The sequence below is a fragment of the Delphinus delphis genome, chromosome 9 (assembly GCF_949987515.2).
Source record: "Delphinus delphis chromosome 9, mDelDel1.2, whole genome shotgun sequence".
NCBI lineage: Eukaryota > Metazoa > Chordata > Mammalia > Artiodactyla > Delphinidae > Delphinus > Delphinus delphis.
In genome coordinates this window covers 78,443,985-78,466,211 of record NC_082691.1, presented here as the reverse complement: position 1 = coordinate 78,466,211, position 22,227 = coordinate 78,443,985, and the positions used below count along the sequence as shown (strand labels likewise).

The 22,227-nt window shown below is 37.0% G+C and overlaps 1 protein-coding gene across 2 annotated transcripts in view; it reads left to right on the top strand.

Moving 5' to 3' along the window:
• FAM3C (FAM3 metabolism regulating signaling molecule C) overlaps positions 1–19,694 on the top strand; it is a 51,591-nt gene extending 31,897 nt beyond the window's left edge. For both annotated transcript variants that reach the window (XM_060020797.1, XM_060020796.1), the window contains 5 exons: positions 7,903–7,961; positions 9,083–9,133; positions 11,272–11,356; positions 16,825–16,951; positions 17,545–19,694. In XM_060020797.1, coding sequence (XP_059876780.1) covers positions 7,903–7,961; positions 9,083–9,133; positions 11,272–11,356; positions 16,825–16,951; positions 17,545–17,634 — 412 coding nt within the window. In that variant the 3' untranslated portion in view covers positions 17,635–19,694. The remainder of the gene's footprint in view (positions 1–7,902; positions 7,962–9,082; positions 9,134–11,271; positions 11,357–16,824; positions 16,952–17,544) is intronic.
• Positions 19,695–22,227: the final 2,533 nt, after the last annotated feature.

Below are 22,227 nucleotides of genomic sequence, written 5' to 3'. Positions count from 1 at the left end.
GGGACAGAGCTGGAGAGAAGTAAGGGCTAGGCGAGTGGAATTTACAGGCCATGCAGGGAAAGAGATGAGATCTTTTTCTGAGTGTGCTGAGAGGTTGCTGAAGGTTTTCAAACTCTCGCATGTCATCACTTCATTTACATTGAAGAAAATGATCTGACTGCTGGGTAAAATGATTGGAGAAGTAAAGAGAGCAATTGGAGGGCGATTACCATGGCTGCCATAGCTCTTCAATTCCACTCCCCCCACCCCACACACAGTTAGCAAGAGACTTTTTTGCCTGTGTACCCACTGAAATATGTAAGTGAATACTAAAAATACATAAGTAGAAATTTTAATATTTTCCTACACATGCTCTGAGCATATGCAAACTCATTTTGGAGACTACTAGTCCAGATCATTGCTTCTCAGTGGGGGTGATTTTCTCCCCAGGGGACACTTGTCGAGGTCTGCAAACATTTGGGGACATCAGAGCTGTGGAGGTGCTGCTTATAGAGGCCAGGGGTGCTCTTAAACCTCCTACGGTGCACAGGATAGCCCTTCCACACGCATTATCAAGTCCATAATATCATCATAGACTGAGATTTCAAAACCTCAGTACAGATAAAAGATGGTAAGATAGGGTCGTGGTCATGGTTTTAAGGACAAGTGGACGCAGTCAAGATACATCATGGAGAATGAGATGGATTTCAAGCTTCTCATTAGTTAGAAATAGAAAATCCCGGGTATAAATATCCGGTGTCACACAATACAGGAATTGTAGCTCTTTTTCTTTTGTATTAGAGAACCCATAGAGTTTACTAATATTCAAGATACAGCTTTTATTTCAGGCATTTACTCGTATGATTTCAGTTTATATGAAGTTGATATTAGGAATAATACTTCACCTTTTATTATAATCTTAATGTTTGGTACAGAAATTATATGGCAGACTATTTTGAGGGAATTTTTTTTTTCACATTGAGAGGCAAGATAGTGTTTTGGGCTGTGAGGTCCAAAAGGTAAAATCAAGGATACTATGTAGGTACTTACATAATCATTTAAAATATAAACATTTTAAAAAAGTAAAAACCATTCTAAGGTCATGAGTGGTAAAACAGAACAGCCAGCCAGCCAGCCGGCTAGTTTTGACCCATGGGCTGTAGTTTGTTAAACCCTTCTCTAAACGAATCATAATAGCTAGAGCATGTTGGAGGTATTTGAAACAAAACTCTGTTCAAAGTTGTAGAATCTATCTATAGATTGTATAATCATTTTTTTTAGCTATTTGCCTGCAGGTGTGGAGCGGTGGTGGGGTGACCTTCATATTCGTAAAGGATAAAAGAAAATATTTCAACTTGTGTTAGTAAGAGGGACTAACCTTTTATACATTAAAAATCTTTAGTGGTTTGTCCTTTGCTCGCTTTAAAACTTGGTAAGCTACTGCCCTCTTGTGGGAAGCCTATGTCATAGTGCTGCTTTGTTGCCTTTATTTCTCTGCTCTCTGATAGACGCAGCCACACACTCCAAATGATCTCTCTTGGAGAAGACGCCGTGACACTTAATTATTACTCTAACAGGTTAATCATAGCTGTGGCTTCTTCATATCAGTGATGGCTACAACGCATTTCTGAAAGGAGCAGAACAAATGCATTTTGAAACTTCCCTCTTATGCAGCAGACTTGTTTGGTTCTCTTATGGCCCACCTTTCACAACTGGTCTTGCATACACATAAAAAAGGCCTGTGTTTTATTAACTACATTTAAGTTTTAGAGAACGAGTGAAATTTTGAAGACAGATATGCGAAGAGTATGGGTAAATAGTTAAATGTTACTAAGCTTTTACAAATCAAATTCTTATGCTTTTCCTTTTTTAATGGATCTTGGAGTAGAGTTTTTTTTTTTAACTTTTTAGTTTTGAAAAAATTACAGAAATATCAGGCCGTTGCAAAGATAGTACAGAGAGGTCTCATGTGCTCTTCACCCATTTTTCCACGTGGTTATATCTTATGTATCAATAATTATAGTATAATATCAGAATGGAAATTATCAGTTAGTACAATGTGTGTGTTTAGTTCTATGTCATTTTATCATGTGTAGACTCATGTAACCAGGACAGCAATTAAGATACAGAATTATTCCGTCACCACAAAGATCTCTTTCATAACACCCTCTAATAGTCACCTCCACCATCACTGACCCCTGGAAACCACTAATCTTTTTATCATTTCTATCATTTTGATGTTTTGAGAATGTTATATAAACAGAGTCATACAATATGTAACCATTTGAGATTGGATTTTTTTCACTCAGGACAATGCTTTTGAAATACTGGTTCGTATTAATAATTTGCTCCTATTTTATTGCTGACTAATATTCTGTGGTATGGATATACCACAGTTTATCCATCACCTTTTGTCCTCAACCAGACAATTTCAGTGCTTCTAATTTGGGCTGTTATTGATAAAGCTGCTATGAACAGTCATATAGAGATTTTTGAATTTCGAATGCATCTTTATTTCTCTGTAATAGAATGCCCAGAAGCTCTGGGTTGTGTGGTAAGTGTGATGTTTAATTTTGTAAGAAACTGCCAAACATTGTCCAGAGTGACTGCTCCATATTACATTCCTACCAGCAGTGCATGAGAGATCCAATTTCTCTGTATATTTACCTGCATTTGGTATTGTCACTATTTTTTATTTTAGTTCTAATAGGTGTGTAGTGATATCTCAATTATCTGTCCCTTATGTCTAGTGATGTTGAACATCTTTTAATGTGTTTTTTTCCCACCTGTATATTCTCTTCAGTGAAATATCTATTCATGTCTCTTGTCCATTTTCTAATTGGATTGTTTGGTTTTTTACTGCTGAGTTTTGAGTTCTTTTAATATATTCTAGGTATGCATCCTGTTGTCAGATATGTGGTTTGTAACTGTTTTCTTCCAGTCTGTAGCTTGTCTTTTCATTCCACTTACCAGGGTCTTTTGCAGAACCAAAGTTATTAATTTTAGTAAAGTCCAATTTATCAATGTTCTTCTTTTATGGGTTATGCTTTATTGTTTGTTTATGGATTGGTGTTATGCCTAAGAACTTTTCAACAAGCCCTAGTTTTCAAAGATTTTTCTCTACATTATCTTCTAAAATTTTTATAGCTTTATGTTTTACATATGAATCTGTGATCCATTCTACATTAAGTTTTGAACGAAGTATGAGATTCAGAGTAAGGGTCAATTTTTTGGCCTGTGGATATCCACTTGCTTCATTACAGTTTGTTGAAATGACTATCCTTTCTCCATTGACTTGCTTTTCCTCCTTTGGTAAAAAATAAGTTGGCCATACTTCCACTAGTACATTTCTTTGTTCCACTGGTCCACTTCTTGTTCTCTCTTTGTTCCATTGATCTGTGTATCTATTCCTCCACCAACACCACATGCTGTTGATTATACTAGTTATGGAATAAGTCTTGAAATGAGGTAGAATGATGCCTCCAACTTTACTCTTTTTTTTTTTTTCCAAAATTGTTTTTAGCTACTTTAGTTTATTTGCCTTTGTATATGACATTTTAGAATAATCTTGCCTCTATCTACAGAAAACCTTGTAGGGATTTTGTTAGGAATTTTGTTAAACCTATATGTTAATTTATGGAGAATTGACCATCTTTACAATGTTGAATCTTTCAGTCCATGAGTATGACATGTTTCATTTATTTATATCTTCTTTCATATCTTTCATCACCATTTTGTGGTTTTCAGCATAAGGTCTTACACATGCTTTATTAGGTTTAGACCTAAGCATCCCCCCTTTTATTGAGCAATCATAGATGACATTGTGTTTTTAATTTCAGTTTCCTTGTGTTCATTAGTATATTGACACCCAATTGATTTTTATATGTTGATCTTGTATCTTGTAATGTTGCTGAATTATTACTTCCAAGAGGTTTTTTTGTTTTTGTTTTTGTAGCTTCCTTGGGATTATCCAAACATGCAGATGACAAACATGCCATCTGCAAATAGGGACAGGTTTGTTTTCTTCCTTTCCAATCTATATGCCTTCATTTCCTTTTCTTGGAAGTCGGTTAGGACTTGCAAGACTGTGTTGGTTAATAGTGGTGAGAGCAGCCATCCTGGACTTGTTCCCAATTTTAGAGGAAAAGCCTTCAGCCTTTCACCACTGAGTATGATGTTACGCAGTAGTTTTTTTGTAGATTTTTTTTTTTTTTAAATCAGTGTGAGGAAGTTCCCCTCTATTACTACTTTTCTGAGACTTTTTATCATGAACGGTTGTTGAATTTTGTCAGATGCATTTTCTGCATTGAGATGATCATCTGATTTTTCTTAAGCCTGTTAATATATAGTGGATTACATTAACTGTTCAAATAATTAACCTTTCATCCTTAGACTAAACCTGACTTAGTCATGGCTTATGATAATTTTTAAAAAATATACTGGTGAATTCAATTTACTAATGTTTTGTTAAGGATTTTTGCCTGTATTTTAATGAGGCTTATTGGTTTGTTGTTTTCTTGTAGGTTTTGGTATCATTGTAATACTGGCTTTGTAGAATAAATTGAGAAGTATACCCTTCACTTGTGTTTTTGGAAAGAGTTTGTGTAGAGTTGGTATTAATCCTTTTTTTAAAAACATTTGGTAGACGTCTCCACTGAAACTCTCTGGGCTTTGGAGATTTTGGGGGTGGGGGGAGTTTATAAACAAATTCAATATTTTTCATAGTTATAGGACTATTTAAATGACCTGTTTCACAATGGATGAGTTGTGTTAGTTTGTACTAGCTCAGGAATTGGTCCAGTTCATCTAAGTTGTCAAATTTACATGTGTGGAGTTGTTCATAGTATTCCTTTATTATCCTTTTGCTATGTGCAGGGTCTGTAGGGACATCCCATTTCATTCTTTTTTTTTTTTTTAATATATTTTTGGCTGCGTTGGGTCTTTGTTGCTGCACATGGGCTCTCTCTAGTTGCGGCAAGTAGGAGCTACTCTTGCGGTTCACGGCCTTCTCAGTTGCGGCGTGCAGGCCCTAGGGTGCATGGGCTTCAGTAGTTGTGGCGCGTGGCCTCAGTAGTTTGTGGCACATGGGCTTAGTTGCTCCACGGCATGTGGGATCTTCCTGGGCCAGGGATCGAACCTGTGTTCCCTGCATTGGCAGGCGGATTCTTAACCACTGCGCCACCAGGGAAGTCCCCGTTTCATTCTTGATATTGGTGATTTGTGTCTTTTTTTTCTCTGTCAGTCTTATTAAAGGTTTGTTAATTTTATTGACCTTTCCAAAGAACCAGCTTTTTGTTTCATTGATTTTTCTCTATTTTTCTCTTTTCAGTTCCCTTGATTTCTGCTCTTTTTAATTTCTTTCCTTCTGCTTGCTTTAGGTTTCTTTTTAGTTTTGTGAGATGAGAGCTTAGGTTATTAATTTGAAACTTTCTTTTTAAATGTGGGCACTTAGTGCTATAAATTCCTTAATCTCAGTACTCTTTTAGCTATGCCTCACAAATTTTAATAAGCTGTGTTTTCAATGTGTTTTTTAAATTCACTTCAGACTTCTTTGACCCATAGATTATTTAGACATATATTGCTTAGTTTCCAAGTGTTTGGTGATTTTCCTATTATCTTTGATTTTGATTTCATTGTGGTCAGAGACAAATTTGGTATGAGTTCAATTCTTTTAAATTTGTTGAGGTTTACTTTATGGCCCACGGTAAGGTCTATCATAGTATATGCTCCATGGGTACTTGAAAAGAATGTGTATTTTGCTGTTGTTGGGTAGAATGTTCTTTAAATGTCAATTAGACCATGTTGGTTAATGCTGCTGTTGAATTCTTCTATACCCTTTGTAATTTTCTGTCTATCAGCTGTTGAGAGGGGTATTGCCATGTCCAACTGTAACTGTAGATTTGTCTGTTTCTCCTGTCAGTTCTATCTGAGTTTGCTTCACATATTTTATATCTTGATTGCTTGGTATTTTAATTGATGTTAATATAGCCACTCCTGCTTTCTTTTGTTTAAATAGCTTTATTGAGATACAGCTCATATACCATACAATACATTCATTTAAAGTATACAGCCAGTGGTTTTTAGTGTATTCAGAGATGTGTGCAACCATCACCACAGTCAGTTCTAAAACACCATCATACCTCAGAAAGAAATGCTGTGTCCTTTAGCTATTGCCCTCCTGTTCCATTCCCATCCCATTCTACTTTGTCTCCCCTCCCCTCCGACCAGCCCTAAGTAACCACCAGATTTACTTTCTGTCTCTATAGATTTACCTATTTTGGAAATTCTATATAGATAGTATTATATAATATGTAGATTTTTTGTGTGATCAGCTTCTTCACTTAGAATAGTGTTTTCAGAGTTCATCCATGTATCAGTACTTCATTCCTTTTTATGGCTGAATAATATTCGATTGTACAGATATGTCACATTTTATCCATTCATTAGTTTGTCAACTTCTGGGCTGTTTCTACTTGTTTCTTGTAGACAGCATGTAGTTGGGTCTTATTTTAATCCACCGTGCCAGTTTATCTTTTCATTTGATATGTTTGAACTATTTATATTTATTATAATTATTGACATGGTAGGGCTTAAGCCTGCCATTTTATTCTTTTTTTTGAGAAAATTGTTCTCTCGTATTTGAAAACGTATTACATGATTCAACAAAAACATCACACACATCATTGACAGACAAGGGAAGTTCCAACATATGTCTTTATTGCTCAATGTTTCAGCTTTTTCTTACTTTGTCTTACTCTTTAAATGAAATAGCATCCAACTTTTGTATTAGAATTTTACTCATTCATCACTTGCAACCATAGGTTAAGCACAGATGAGTTATATGAAAATCGCCTAACACATTCTGTGAGAATCAGTGGCTAAGTGAAATTTATAATAAAGTATATACTTTATTAGTTGTAAAATGTGTGCTACAGATCCTTTCTGTCAGTAAAATTTATAATAAACTTACGTCATTGGTTGGGAATGTAATTATTCATAATAGGTAAGAGATAGAAACAATCTAAATGTCTGTTGATGGATGGATAAAGAATAGATAGATAGATAGATGGTATCATATACGAATACGGTTGTGTGTGTTCACACATATGCAACTCCCCCCTCTCCACCAACCTCAACCCAACCTCAATGATTGTTAATCATTGAACAGCACATCACTGTGAATTTTTAGAATAAAAGGTACCTACAATTTTAGTTTAATAATTCTAATTCAACAGACTGAACTGATAACAAGCAAATGTTTTATTCATACCTTCTGTTTCACAGTATTTATTATCTTTATGTCATGGTCTATGAGCTGCTAGTGGTTGATTACCACAGAATGACATTACAAGTCTTATGGTTAGATGCAGTAATTATATGAATACAATATTCCTTCTTCTGGGTATTGAGAAATTTTGCCTTGGTAATCACTAAGAGAATGTTCACAATTAAGTTAAATTCTTCTTGCTCTCAGATTATAAAAAATTTTAGTAGCATCTCGCTTCTGTTTCATGTCACATTGATATTGTAGAAGGTAGAAAAGAGGTTACCCTTGTTTGTTCCCTTGAGGATGGTGCAGACCATGTGCATAATGTCCACATGTTTGAAGGATTTTCTAAAATGGTATTTCGTAACCTGACACACAGAGCAGCAAGAAATAGTCTAGTATTTCGGCACTAATACTTTGTAATATATATTTCTATTCATGAAATCTTATTTAAGAACATAGCTTTAAAATTATTCAATGTTAGACTGTCTTCTCTGACTTGGTAGAGACCTTTCAGTCTCCACTGCAGTACTAAACAATTGTACGTATATATAACATCCCCAACTTTTTTATTTTGTCATGGATGGCTTTATTTCTTTAATGTATGTTTATGTTCAGTATCTAATTCTAAATTTGTCTTGACTTTCCCCCTTCAGTTTAATGAGTGGTGTTAAGAATAATGTTGGAAGAGGGATCAATGTTGCCTTGGTAAATGGTAAGAATAATTATTTTAGCTTATGAATGTACTCAGTGTATATTCATATGTCCCAAAGTAAAATGCACTCTAATATCAAGAGATCAGGTGAGAAAGAGCCAGGCTTGACATTAAAACCCTCCCCACACCCTCCCAAAACACCAACTGTAGGTCGAGACTCTGCATCTCAGTATTTATAGCGTGCTTTCTTGGAAGCATCCAGCTTGCTGTCCAGTGAGTAGAGAACTTCCCATGAGATTGTCAGGATACAACCAATCTAACATTAAATTGATGAATCCTTGCTGCAGATTTTGGAATCCTAACATAATATAGATGGACGTGAATGAGGGTTTATAGAATGACAGAGCGTGGTGGACTACTGGATGGGGTGTGGGGCTGAGTGAAGAGTAGGAGTCGATTGTAATTTTTCAGTATCGTCCACGTTGAATCCTGAACATCTCGAGTGTTCTTGCAAAATCACATCTGAAAGTATGAACCCGTGAAGTGAGACTCAACTGCATACTCGTCTTCTCTTTCTGGGACAGTCACCCTTGTAAATCTGTATAGGGTGATTATAAACCACAGCCACCTTCTCCAGTTCACAGTGTAGGAAAATATTGTTTACTTCTTTCACAAGAGATACATTTTTGTGTTTCTACTTTCTTCATTTTCTTAGCTATAAAATGTTCTATACGTATTTGTCTATTTAATTGATAGCAAAAAAAATTTTTTCAAAGGGAATTAGATACAGATTATTTATTTGAAAGATGGCTTTGACAATATAAAATAGCATGGATTCATGGTTTTTTTTTTTAAAGGTTTATGTATTTTGGGGTAATTTTAAAATAAGGGAAGATGGTAACACATACGGATGAAAAATATCTAACTTCCAGTGATCTACAGTCAACAGTGAACTTCTGTTTGCTACTCTTCAGCTTACAAGATTAGTGAGAAAGTCCTATTCAAAAAATATCCCTTTAGAAAAAATTTTCAGATGCATACAGTTCAAATTTTAAGTATTTGTCATAATAATTCTTTCTCTGCTAATGAATTCACATCAGTCATTGGATAAGATCATTTGTCTTATATAGTGTAGAGTATATTTCAGTTGCATAATTTGCTATGAATTCAATCTCTTTCAGGAAAAACAGGAGATCTAATAGACACCAGATATTTTGACATGTGGGGAGGAAGTAAGTATGAATAACATATAAGTGTTCTGTTGCTGGCACTGAATCACATCAATATAATGTAGCCCATTAATGAGAAAATAATGGTACTAATTTTGTGTTAGTTCATTTTATTACTCTTTCTTTTCACTGAATGTCTAGCTGTATTTAAGTGATCAGTCATACTGCATACAGTTTGCTTTTTATAAAAATTGTTGGTGATGTGTAATTAAGAGCAATAATATCACAATTGAGATTTTAAAAAAATCTGAGTCCTGCTTTTTGCAGGACAACTAATTCAAAGCTTCGGGCTCTTTTAGGTTTCTGCCTGAAATTTCTCAAAAAAAGAATAAGTAATTTGAAGAAGGACATAACCAGTGTAAGCATTCTTAGCTGACTGAATTGATTTCGTTTCATATGATTTTTCAGTCTCAAAACTAAGTTTATAACCAGGATGATTATTCAAGTAGATGAATATTTGAGAGAAGGAATGGAATTTCCTTTCTGGTTTACTGGACTAAGAACAATCCACAGATGATCTTCCTAAGTTGGAAGTTCCTCAAGGAGCAGGTGGAAGTTAGTCACCAGCATGCAGAGGGAAGGAACTGGCACCTCGAAGAAGGATGTGCCTGAGAGAAGGAAGGCCAGCACTGATTTAGCTTCTGATTCTTTTCTAAGTCGAGGCTCTCCCCCGCACCTCCGCATTCTCATCCGCTTTGTATATTCCCTGGAAGCCAGCAGTTGTTAGGCTTCCTGAAATTTATCTTGTTTTCAGACCATTCAGCTTTTCTAATATTTCTTCGGCTTGTAATGAGATAATGCATTATTATTTATTTTTTAAATGAGATCAGAAGAACTTTGCATAGCTGTCAAAACTGTGTAAACTTAAAATGTACCATCAGTTTTAGATACTAAAGGCGTAATTGGTTCTACCAAAATTTATTGCATGGAATAACTCTTATGAAACTATTGTCGAAATCACTCATGTGACCAGAAGCTCTGGTATTTCATCTCAGGTGGATTAACTACTGCTAAAAATACTCCTCAAATTAAGAAGAAGTTGTAAATTACTGCCATCTTTGGATTTAAATTGAAGTGATTTGTTAGCTGCTCTGTTACATTTTTTCTGAATTAAAAATGCTATTATTTTAAGATAGAATTCAGTTAGAGAAAATCTTTGGAATCTTTGCTGTGGAAAGAAACTGAGTAGATTTGAAGGAACCCAGTTTTGAAGTAGTATTAGACTTGGGGGCTGTAAGGAAACCTGACGTAAGGAGTTCAAGGTGTAGAATAATTTGCAGTACCTGATCAGCCTCTTTGGCATCATCAGTTTATTGTCACTGAAGTGGTGTTTAAGCCCTTCTGAATCTTGATATACTAGATGAAGCAGGTAAAGACTGCAATATTTACCTTAATTAGTTTGGCTTTTAGTGATAACTAACCTACATTCCTTCCCCTAGTTTATAGTAAGTAGATATGCCCAGGAGTTTCTTTAAATCAGTGTGTGTGTGTATACAGTTGTCCCTTGTATCTGCAGGGGACTGGTTCCAGGACCCTCCACGGATAACCCATAATCTGCATATGCTCAAGTTCCATAATTTGACCTCCATATCTGCAGTTATGCATCCGCAGATTCAACCAAGTGTGGGTTATGTGGTACTGTAGTACTTATTGAAAAACCATCTGCGTATAAGTGTTCAAGGGTCAAATGTATACATATTTATATAATTTTTTTTAAATTACAGATCCTTTTGTGCATTAAATAAAAGTTCTCTGTCTTCATTTTTAGAAAAGTATCTGTGCAAACAATTTGCCATGTACTCAGGGAGTCCATGAGCCTTTCTCCTGCTCCCCTAAATTTCTTACTTTAAATCATAAGTCATGCTTTAATATGACTTTGCTATGGTTTTTTCATTTAGCCCCTGGAATATCAGTATAAAAAACGTACAGGATGAATCAGGATTGGGAAATTTTAAGTTGATGGGAAACTTAATTTTTAACCTGTTCATAAGATTTGTCTTTCTTTTGGTTACTCTACGTTAGAAATTATTGATTTACAAGAACTTCATTTTTATATTACTATTAAGAGATTATCATGATGTTTACTCAGTCATTTAAAAAAAACCCCAAAAAACCAACCCTCAACCCTTTTTTTTTTTCAGATGTGGCCCCATTTATTGAGTTTCTGAAGGCCATACAAGATGGAACAATAGTCTTAATGGGAACATATGATGATGGAGCAACCAAGTATGTAAACTTAAAAATTTATGCAACTTTTCAGAGTTATAATTTATAATAATATAAGAAATACATTTTCAATGAAAACATTTATAATATAGAGCAAAATAATCCAACTTTCAGATGAACACCATTAACATTTTTTTATTTTGCTTTCTTCTTTCTTGTATTTATTGTGATACATTGTTGTGAAATTAGAATCACGTTGTACATGAAGTTTGTTATACTCATTTATGTTCTGTTTTTAACAACTATATAGTTTTCTCTGACAATAATATTCTTCAGTAGCATTTTTTAATGGCATTTCCCGAAGTGTGTTCCGTGAACACTCTTTAAAGCTGTAATGGCTCTTTTAACCTTTTATCATGTTACGTTTCCAGGTCATTTTACCCTCCTGGTTGGATTTCTTGGGCATTCTCTAGGTGATTATTGTCTCTCTTAAAATGGTGCCCCAAGTTGGACATAGTGTTCCCAGATGTGGTCTGGCCAGTACAGGGTACAATGGAGATGGTAGCTCACCATGTTTGAGAAATTACGTTTAATATTCATGGAGACTAGTGTTGCATTCGTTTTCTTTTGGCAGTCACGTCACATTTTTGGTCAACTTAAATTCTCAGATCTTCTCATTTGATCTCAGATTTTTTTTTTTTTTTAAACCACTGCCAAGTCAGGTCTTCCTCCCCATTTCAGAACTTGCTTTTGTTTAATGTGAATGAAGGACTTTATATTCATATATCCTTGTTAAATTTAATTTTGCTGTTATTGGCCCACTTGGTCTCGATTCTGACATTTGTCCTATGAGGTTTCCATGGCCCAGGCTTCATACTCTCTCCAGAGTCTTTCAGGTGTCTAAATCTAAGTCATTGACAAACATGTTTACCACAGGCAGTGTGCCACCAGCTGGAGGCCGCCTCCAAGGGATTCATCTAGTCATCAACTGCAGACCTACTTTTCAGACAGTTTCCACTGTATCCTAAGAGCCATACCATTCAGTTGCTGTTTAATTGTTTTATTTTCTGAGACCATCAGATACTCACTTGAAATTCATGAACGATGCTAATTATAATACCCTGATCTACTGCCCCCAAACCTCTTCTAAATCTGAAATATATGAGATGGTGTTAACTTGGCTTTATTTATTCCTGCCTCCTTCCAGCTACTCCCTCTCTCTTTTTTTTTTTTTTTTGTTAAATTTTTGGCCGCGTTGGGTCTTTGTTGCTGCGCACGGGCTTTCTCTAGTTGCAGCGAGCAGGGGCTACTCTTCGTTGCGGTGCACAGCCTTCTCATTGTGGTGGCTTCTCTTGTTGCAGAGCACAGGCCCTAGGCGCGCGGGCTTCAGTAGTTGTGGCTCACGGGCTCAGTAGCTGTGGCTCGTGGGCTCTAGAGCGCAGGCTCAGTAGTTGTGGCGCACAGGCTTAGTTGCTCCCCAGCATGTGGGATCTTCCCGGACCAGAGCTCGAACCCATGTCCCCTGCATTGGCAGGTGGATTCTTAACCACTGCGCCACCAGGGAAGCCCTCCTTCTCTTTCTTTTCTTCTTTGTGTAATACTCACAGGAGATCCATTCTAAAATTTCTACTCCATTCTAGAATTTGCTAGGAGTTAGAATTAGTTTGATTGGACCATTGTTTTTAAAATTTTCCTTGTCTTTTTTGAAAACTGGAATATTTAACTAACTTTTAATGTCTTAGCATCTTCATTTTCCATGATGCTTCTAAAATAACTGACATGACCTTGAAGACTTTATTAATAAGTTCCTTAAGAATTTAAGTGTGTGACATGTGTGGGCCTGGAGGCTTAAATTTATTTTAAAGCACTTAATATGGACATTCCTGAACTACTTTTCCCTTTTTATGTTGACTGAAGAGTGTTTGCCTCCCTGGAAAAGACAGTTGTGCTTTGATCTTGATATTATATCATTCTTGTGAAACAGTGGGTCCCTTCATTATTTGTACTTGGTAGCAAAGTTCTCTCTGTGGCCTTCAGTAGTTGTATGAGTCACATCTCATTTTGAGCACTCAGGTCTTCCTGGTAGTAGTATTAAAAGTTTTGTCATTAGTAACATGATGTGCCTTGTATTTTTGCACACTTCCTTTTCTCAGTTTGAACCCATCACACAATGTAAGTGGACTCAGGGAGTTCAAACCCATGTTGTTCAAGGGTCAGTTGTATCTCCAAAATTAATGCTATGTATAAATATATTAGTTACACTACACTGCCTTTTAAGGAAGTGGGGCATTTTGATACCTACTGTATCAAATGCTCAAAATATTGGCTGTGTTGCATGGTTTTAAACTTCTTTTTAAAGCATGAAATCATCTTTTACTTACATAAAAGATATCAAAAAGGAATAATAAAAATCCCCTAGATTCTACATAGGCAGATTAGAAAACTTTAGAAATTATTGAGAAAGTTGTCTTGTTCTAAATCTATAGTTAGATATACATAGGGACATGCGGCAGGGCTGCCCAAGACCACCCCCAGGTTTGATGATTCACTGGGAGGAGTCACAGGACCCAGCATACAGACCTGCTCACTCACTGCTATGATTTGCTACAGCAAAAGGATACAAAGCAGAATCAGCAAAGGGGAGCTAGCAGAGAGCAAAGTCTGGAGGAAGCCAGGCTCGAGTTCCTCTCCCACGTGGAGTGACACAGGACATGCTTAATTCCTCCAGCAACAAATTGTGACAAGACTATGAAATGCTGTCCACTAGGGAAGGTTATTAGAGACTCATGGCCCAGGGTTTTTACTGGGAGCTGGTCATGGAGGCACCCTCCGCCTTACATATCCCCAAATTCCAGACTCCCAGACAGAAAGTAGGTGTTGAGCATAAACTGTATTGTTTGTACAGTTTAGACACAGTGAATCATTCTGATCAGGTCTGTGAATGGGGGGAGCCTCCCCAAATCCAAGTTTCCAGATGCCAGCCAAGGACCAGTCTTGCTGTTAGGGCTTTCTAAGGCGTTTTAGTAACCCTTTTCTGCACAGGACCTAAGGGTGTTCTCATTGAAAAGTAAGGAAAGATTAACGGGATCAAAATGCAAAGCTGTTTCAAGTTGCTTCTAGATCTTTGGCTAAATTGGCGTAGTTTATTCATACCAATCAAAATGACCACTTCTGAAATTTAGAAGTACAGAAGGAAAAATGACTGCCCTTCAATATATTTAATTGATATAAAAATTTTTAGATAAGAAAAAAATTTATGTACTTCTGGCTGGGGGCCAGGCCTGCGTTTGGATAACCACCTACCTTGCAAGCAGTTTTTGTGTATGAAGCAATCACTTGGCATTTGTGAACCTAACATTCATGAGCAACCCGAAGCCTGTGAGATGCAATTTGTGATTTTTCTGAGATGTAACTGAATCAAGCCCTGAGGCTTTCCTCCAGGAGGTTGTCATTACGCTGCCCAGTAAGCCTGACCTCTGTACTTCAACACCATTTGTTCTCGATAAAGCAGCAAAACTCACTACTAGTACTGATGATGCAAGTAAAATATTCTAATTAAGCCAGAAATAAAACATTTGGATAAACTAAGGAGTAGAATATGATGGTCTGCAGATCCATGACATCCTAACATGATTTAGAAACAAGAAAACAGGGTTCAGACAATACTTTCTGGGAATGTCCCTCTAACATACAAGTTGCTTATCAAATGAGCAGACGAATGGAAGTGATAGCTAATTCATGTAAGGACGGGTACAGGAAGCACAGCTACAGACAGACTTTGGGGAGAAAGCCAGACGTGGGTACATGTGGTTCTCTGTGAAGGTCTCAAAATCTTCAGAGACTGAGACTTCACTGGTCCCACAGCCATTTCATTTATTTTTATTTCCCTTGATTATAAAGACATCGCTTTATATAGATGAGTCTGAAAGGCTAAATATTCCAGGGCTGCCCCTGATTTTCTCACTGATTCTTGTGAACTTCCCCCAGGAGGACAGCAGTGCCCAAGCTATGGTTAAAACAGCTCCACTGCCCCATGGATGTGGTTTGTATAATTGTGGGAGGCTAATAACATTGTAGCTCTTTCCTGTTTTATGAAGCTTTTTTTAACATAAAATATCCCGTTTATCTTCAAGTAAGTTACATTAGAACTGTTGCGCCTCATGTTTCTTTCATTTATCCATTAAAGGAGCCAGATGATATTAGCATGGGGTGCTTCAAAGAAGGCTGCAGGATAAACAGGCGCCTTCCACTGGCCCTCCTGCTACTTTGCAGCCAGTGATCCTCCACTTACTTGCAAATATAAAACTTGCCTTGCCTCAGATTTTAGAAGAACAGACCTCTCTAATTGACCTATAAATGCCATCTTTGGGGTGATATAGAGGACTTACTGGCCAGATACCTGCACAGGTGTCCCTTAGTTATCTTTTTGTGTTTTTTTTTTTTTTTTTTGGCTCTACAACCAGCACGTATCTTCTGAATTTCTTCTCCCTTTTGAGACAGAGGAGAGGTGGAGAATCACTCACAAAATCACTCACAAAATTCCTTAAAGGCATCTTTCAGTTAGCTGTTTCCCTAGCAGTTGCCTTTTGTCACTGCCCTTTCTTAGCCACTATGTGGTTAATATTTTCATTTTTATTAAATAACCACTTGGCAGTTGTCTCTGAAGTAGAATTTATATCCCTATTCTCAAAATTCATTTTCTTTTAAATAAAACATCTGGTGTTAGAAACATCCAAATTTCTATCAACATTTACCTTTATTCTATTCAACTGTAATTTACAAAGGGTTTAGTGGAGATTCAAAGTGATTTTTAATTTTACGAAGATGTTGGTTGCTTCAGATCTTGGATTAACCTGAATAGGCACCTGCTGACTACAATTTCTCTTATTTATTTGATGGATGTAAATGAAAATGAATTGTTGTTGTGAAATAAAGACACCTAAAAGGTACTTCTAAATAGCATGAACTTGAAATTAATTTCTAGATTTCATGGCTTTCATCACTAAAGAATTCAAATAGGACTTCCCTGGTGGCACAATGGTTAAGAATCCGCCTGCCAATGTAGGGGACTCAGGTTCGATCCCTGGTCCAGGAAGATCCCACATGCCTCGGAGCAACTAAGTCCGTGCACCACAACTACTGAGCCTGCACTCTAGACCCTGCGAGCCACAACTACTGAAGCCCTCATGCTCTTGGGCCCAGGCTCCACAGTAAGAGAAACCACCGCAATGAGAAACCTACGCACCACAACGAAGAGTAGCCCCTGCTCGCCGCAAGTAGAGAAAGCCCGTGCACAGCAACAAGGACCCCATGCAGCCAAAAAAAAAAAAAAAATTCATTAAAAAAAAAACTCAAATAGTAGGAATGTTACTCTGATAAAAAAATTTTTTTATGTTCTCTTATCTAAGCCAGCATTCTCTCTCATTTATTTCATGGTTGTATGTTAAGTATCCTAACTGTATCAGTATTACTTAAATAACATACAGGGCACTACATTTATTGAATTATTCTTTTCCTCCCTCTTTAAGACTCAATGATGAGGCCCGGCAGCTCATTGCTGAATTGGGGAGTACATCTATTACTCATCTTGGTTTTAGAGACAACTGGGTCTTCTGTGGTGGAAAAGGCATTAAGACAAAAAGCCCTTTTGAACAGGTTAGTGTCTTAGGCTTTCCTAATTAATGGACAAAAGCAATTGTGTGAAATCATGCAGTGCCTATTCCTATCCCAGTTATTTGAAACTTAGATAAAGCAGACATTAAATATGTTCATGTGTTTTTCATAGGTTCTTGGTAATCAAGTATTTGAAATAACCGTGGCGCTATTTTGATTTTAAACTTAAAAATAGTCAATTCTGCATGAAAATTTTTTTCCTACATGACAATGCATTGGCATATGATTAGTTTTATCTTAAGCCTTTTAGGAAGTTGGTTATTAAAGACTTTAATTGAACTTTTGTTGCTGTAATCAATTAAGTTTAGAAATACTTTAGAACTTGGTAGAATGTAAACCTACTTTTGACTAACAAGTGATCCTTTAAAGACCATCTGCAGTGTTTTGTTCTTTCAGCTGTTCTTTGAAGGTCTGCTACTACATGCCAGATGCCAAGTGTTGCTCATTTAATATATTGAACAATAATTTACATGTTGATAGAAGTGTTACTGAAGTGAGTACGCATAAGTATGCTATTGCAGATATGCAGTTCGCTAAAATTCTAAAAACTGTATACTATGATTGTGTTCCAACAGCACATAAAGAACAATAAGGACACAAACAAATATGAAGGATGGCCTGAAGTTGTAGAAATGGAAGGATGCATCCCCCAGAAGCAAGACTGATGTGGAGAAAATTGAAGGCACCATACTTTCACTTGCTAATGGGAAAGCCCTAACCGAAAAACTACATGTAAATATTTTAAGAGCATGCAGCCATCTCGGTGTGTGCATGACCATTATCTCTTTTGATATCAGGATTATTTATTGCTAACGTAAATAGACATCTTTGTAAATAGTCATCATAATGAGCAAATCACTGAACCATTTCTAAGCACATCTCCCTAATGGTACAATGTTCAGACTACGATGATAATAGCATCTTTTAATTCTAAAAGCATTACACAATGGATAACTGAACAGATTTGAAAAATGTATTGATATATATACTAGTCGCTGTGAAAAATCTATCTTGGAATAATATGGGTTTTAGGGAGGAGACTTTGTTTTCTTTTATATATATATATGGCCTTTTGATGATAGTATCTTTTAAATTAAAAAGATATTGGGCTAGTTGTGTGTGTAATGTTACTTTACAGTCTGACTCCCCTGTTGTATTTCTTTTCTTAGTCTTTCTCTTTCCATCCCAAGAAACCTAGAAATAAAATATGAAAACTTGTATCAAATATGTGAAAAGCACAACAGAATTCTTCGTTTAATGTACACAGTAAAGAGGAAATATATGAATGTAGATGCATCAGGGCTGTAGCTTGCTGGATTTTGAGTTAATAGTGTGCATGAGTTGATTTTGCATAAGCTATAGAGTAAGACTGTGGGTGGGGGGGGGGCGGGCAACTCCGCAGAGCTGAGGAACCAGGCCAAGTCCCTTCCCCAGCCTTGGTAGGTCATTCAGGACAGCATGTCAGTATAGTTAGAGCAATACTGGCCTAAGTTTTCCTTATTTAAGTGTCATCAGCAATGACCAAGTGGTTTTGAAAGAGGCATGTTTTAATGTCACAATAATTTTGGATTGTAAACCAAGAAATTCTGTATTTACCTTCATCTAACTTCGTAAGAGTAATTTTTGCCCGAAAAGTTAACGACATATTTAGAAAGGTCCTGATTACTGATTGGGACTGATACTGTTTAAAAAAATAATTTTATTTGACACACAATGACTTTATACCCAATTCTACATAAAAATATAAGAGATCTACCTTTTCTTAACTTCAGATGTTCACAAAATGACTCAAGTTTTTAAAATATTTTTAGGGCATTAACTATTGTGTGTGAAGTATCTTAAACTGGAACATAAAAAATGTAACAATCAAACTTCTATTCCCAGTAAAAGGCAGCAGTTCAATTTTGGATCTAAATTTTAGATGACTTATATAAGAAAAACTAAAAGCAGTATTTTTTATTTTGCTGTAAACCAAGGTGGAAGTTATTCAGCTATTTCTTAAATATCAGTGAGTTTGGGGGTACTGTTTCTTCCCTCAAACTGAATGTAATTCATGAATAAATGCACCTTACACATCTAAACAATTTTTGTAAACTTTTCAGGTTTTTGGGGCTGATACGCTAAATCACGTTCAGCATGTGTGTTTTGACATTTAAAATACTTCCCTCAATTCTGTAAATTAAAAGAATGGCTATTTTACAGTTCCAGGGATTGTGAAGTAAGTGTTGCTTTTTTAAAAAATAATGAGAATAAATACTCTTGGTTTTGCATTGTGAATTTTTTTTTGTATTATCTGGCAAAGTAATATATGCCTGTAGAACTTCACACTGAGGTTTGTCAAGTGTGTATTGTACTGCTTAACATGCAAAATTAAAGTCATTCCTATGGGTAAACACACTAATATCCTCAGGAGATATCTTAACATGGATAGAATTTAAGTATCTAGACGGCAGGACATCCCTTTCAGGATAAGGACTATAACATGATAGCTTTGTAGAGGTGTATAAAATGCCAAAAGGAGGTATAAAGATTGGTTATGTAACTGCCTTCATGCAGTTTGCTATTGTTTCAATTCTGCCTTGTATACATTATGTCAACATAACTTTGGAAGCAATAATTTTACTGTATTTTATTTTCAGATAGCTTTTAAAAATCAGCATTGTAAATGCAGCAGTGTCATTTAATGTTCAGAATTTTCATTAAAATCAAAAATTTGGCATTGACACTTTGGTTTTTTAAATGGTGTTTAAGGACTTATGGATGTGTATTTTTTATTTGTAATCATAGAGGCTGTCCCAGGACAAGTATATTATAATAGGCCTGTTAAAATTCAGCAAAGACAGTAGGAAAATAAGTGATATGGGGAAATGAAAGGAAAATTGAGCCAGAATCTGTATATTCTTGACTTTAATTAAAGGTTATCACTGTTCTTTCTATATCGTATTTGTTTTGAAATGAATTAGCTGATATTTTATCATTTTTTGCCCGACGAAGCTCAATGCCTTTAGCCTGAAATGCACTTTTATATTTAGTGTATACAAATTATAAATAGGTTGACCCCCCCAAAAGATGATAGTTTAATTCAGTTTCATTGACACTTCCCATTCTTAAATGAAAGAATGAGAAATGTGCTATGTTCAGTTAGTAGAGCAGTTGAAGGTGGAAATGCATTTACAATAGTTTAAAAAATGAATGTGAAAGGGAAAAATAATTGCTCGTGTTGATCAGGAAAATGATTTGCCACTTAACCTCTTCACCTGGGCCTTTGACAGCAATAAGTGCATGTAAATTAGGAGTTGTAGAATGAAGTACCAGATCTTACTTTTTCTAAAGCATTCCTCAGAAGCGTTCTTTGGCTGTCTCTTCCCAGGATGATTTTTCTGTTGTAGACTTGGTTTTTGATTGGCACATGCCAATGGCTAATCTCTGTTTCCCTCAAAGCTCCCTCAGCCTGGCCTCAGCCTCTACTATTGTCCCCATCTCCTTCCTTGAGGTTCCAGTGAAGTTAGATGGAGCAAAAAGCAGGCAGGCCTGGCCTGGGAGTATCAGGGAGCAGCAAAGGATGGTGTAGCCAGCCTGGTGAAAGCCCATCTGGAATCTAAGAGATGTCCTGTCCCAGAACCTTCCTCCAGTCCAGTGAGGGGCAGAGTACTGGAGGGCAGCTGTATTAAGGAAACACTTTCCACACTAAGATGACTCTTCTAGGAGTGCTCAGAAAGGAAGAGGGACTGCCAGCCCTTTGGGTAGAGACAGAAGAGAGGTTTCTCTTGGGTTTGTTCCGTGGGTAGTTTATAAGCAAACGTTAACACAGCGAAGACAGTCTTCCCAGTACAGCTGGTTCACAGGTACAGCGGGCCGCCATCGCTAAGCTCCCTGTTCAGCTCTGCAGAAATCATGCCTACCACCTGAGTGTATTGACAATTGAAAGAACAAGTTGAAACTCAATTGGCAAAAGATACTCCCTTTATTAGGGAAAATTGATTTATGAACCTGCAAGCTTCTAATGTTCCGTATAATCACCCCATATTGTTTCACTTGATAACCAGAGAGGAGCAGGGCGTAAAATCTTCAAGAGGAGAGAATTCTGTAATTCGACAGGGTAGCCTACTGGCTAAGAGTACACAGACCTGCCTGAGTATGTGTCTCTGTTCCACCATCAGCTACATGAGGACCTTGAGAAAGTCAGTATCGTCTCCTGTAAAACTGGGATAGAACTATGTATTTGTGGTGTTTACCAAAATGCCTGACACAAACTACTCTTTAAATGCAGCTGTTAGCATTTCTAGTATTGCTATGTCTTTTGCATTCTAGTAATGTTTTAGCCATAGAGGAAAGTTAAGTCAGCCTCTAGCTTTCCAACCCCATCATACCAAGTGTTATGGTCTGAATATTTGTGTCCCCTCAGAATTCACACGTTGAAACCTAATCCCCAACGTGATGGTATTTGGAGATGGGGCCTTTTGGAGGTGATTAAGTCATGAGGGTGGAGCCCTCCTGAACGGGATTATTGCCCTTATCAAGCAGACCCCAGAGAGCTCCCTGGCTGGGCTTCTCTGCCATGTGAGGACGCAGTGAGAAGATGGCCATCTGCGAACCAGGAAGCAGGCCATTTCCAGACACCGAGTCTATTGACACCTTGATCTTGGACTTCCCAGTCTCCAGAACTGTAAGAAATAACTGTGCTCTTCATAAGCCACCCTGTCTGCGGTGTTTCGTTATAGCAGCCCGAGCAGACCAAGACACCAAGCCAGAAGGGAGCCATTAAATGACTAGGGTAGTAAGATCATGAGAGAGGCTACCGCTATTCACCAGAGGTTCTCCTTAACCTCCAGGCCCCTGACTATATACTACCAACCCTTCCACTCTGACGCTGAACTCCCTTTCATGTGCAGAATTCAAGCTTTTGTGTATGTCCATGCAGCTAGCATTTCAAATGATCACATGATATAGTTTCACTTGCTGGCCCCCCACAAGTATGTGAAGTTATGTGACTTCAGTCAGAGGCAGGGGGTGTTTTCTGATTCCTTCCTGTGGCAGCAGCTGAGTCTCATAGGACACTCTGCTGAAGCCCCAGCCCCAGAGAGCACACGAAAACCTCCAAACTCTCCACCCAACTCCTGCACGTGGCAGGGTGGGGCGGCCATCAGGTCAGAGAAGATACTGAGACTTGGCTGACCCCCTTGCACCCCAGCATTTGCTTCTTGCTCAGAGGGTCTGTGAAGGTTCCTACCTATCAGCAGGGGTGCCTGGGCAAAAGA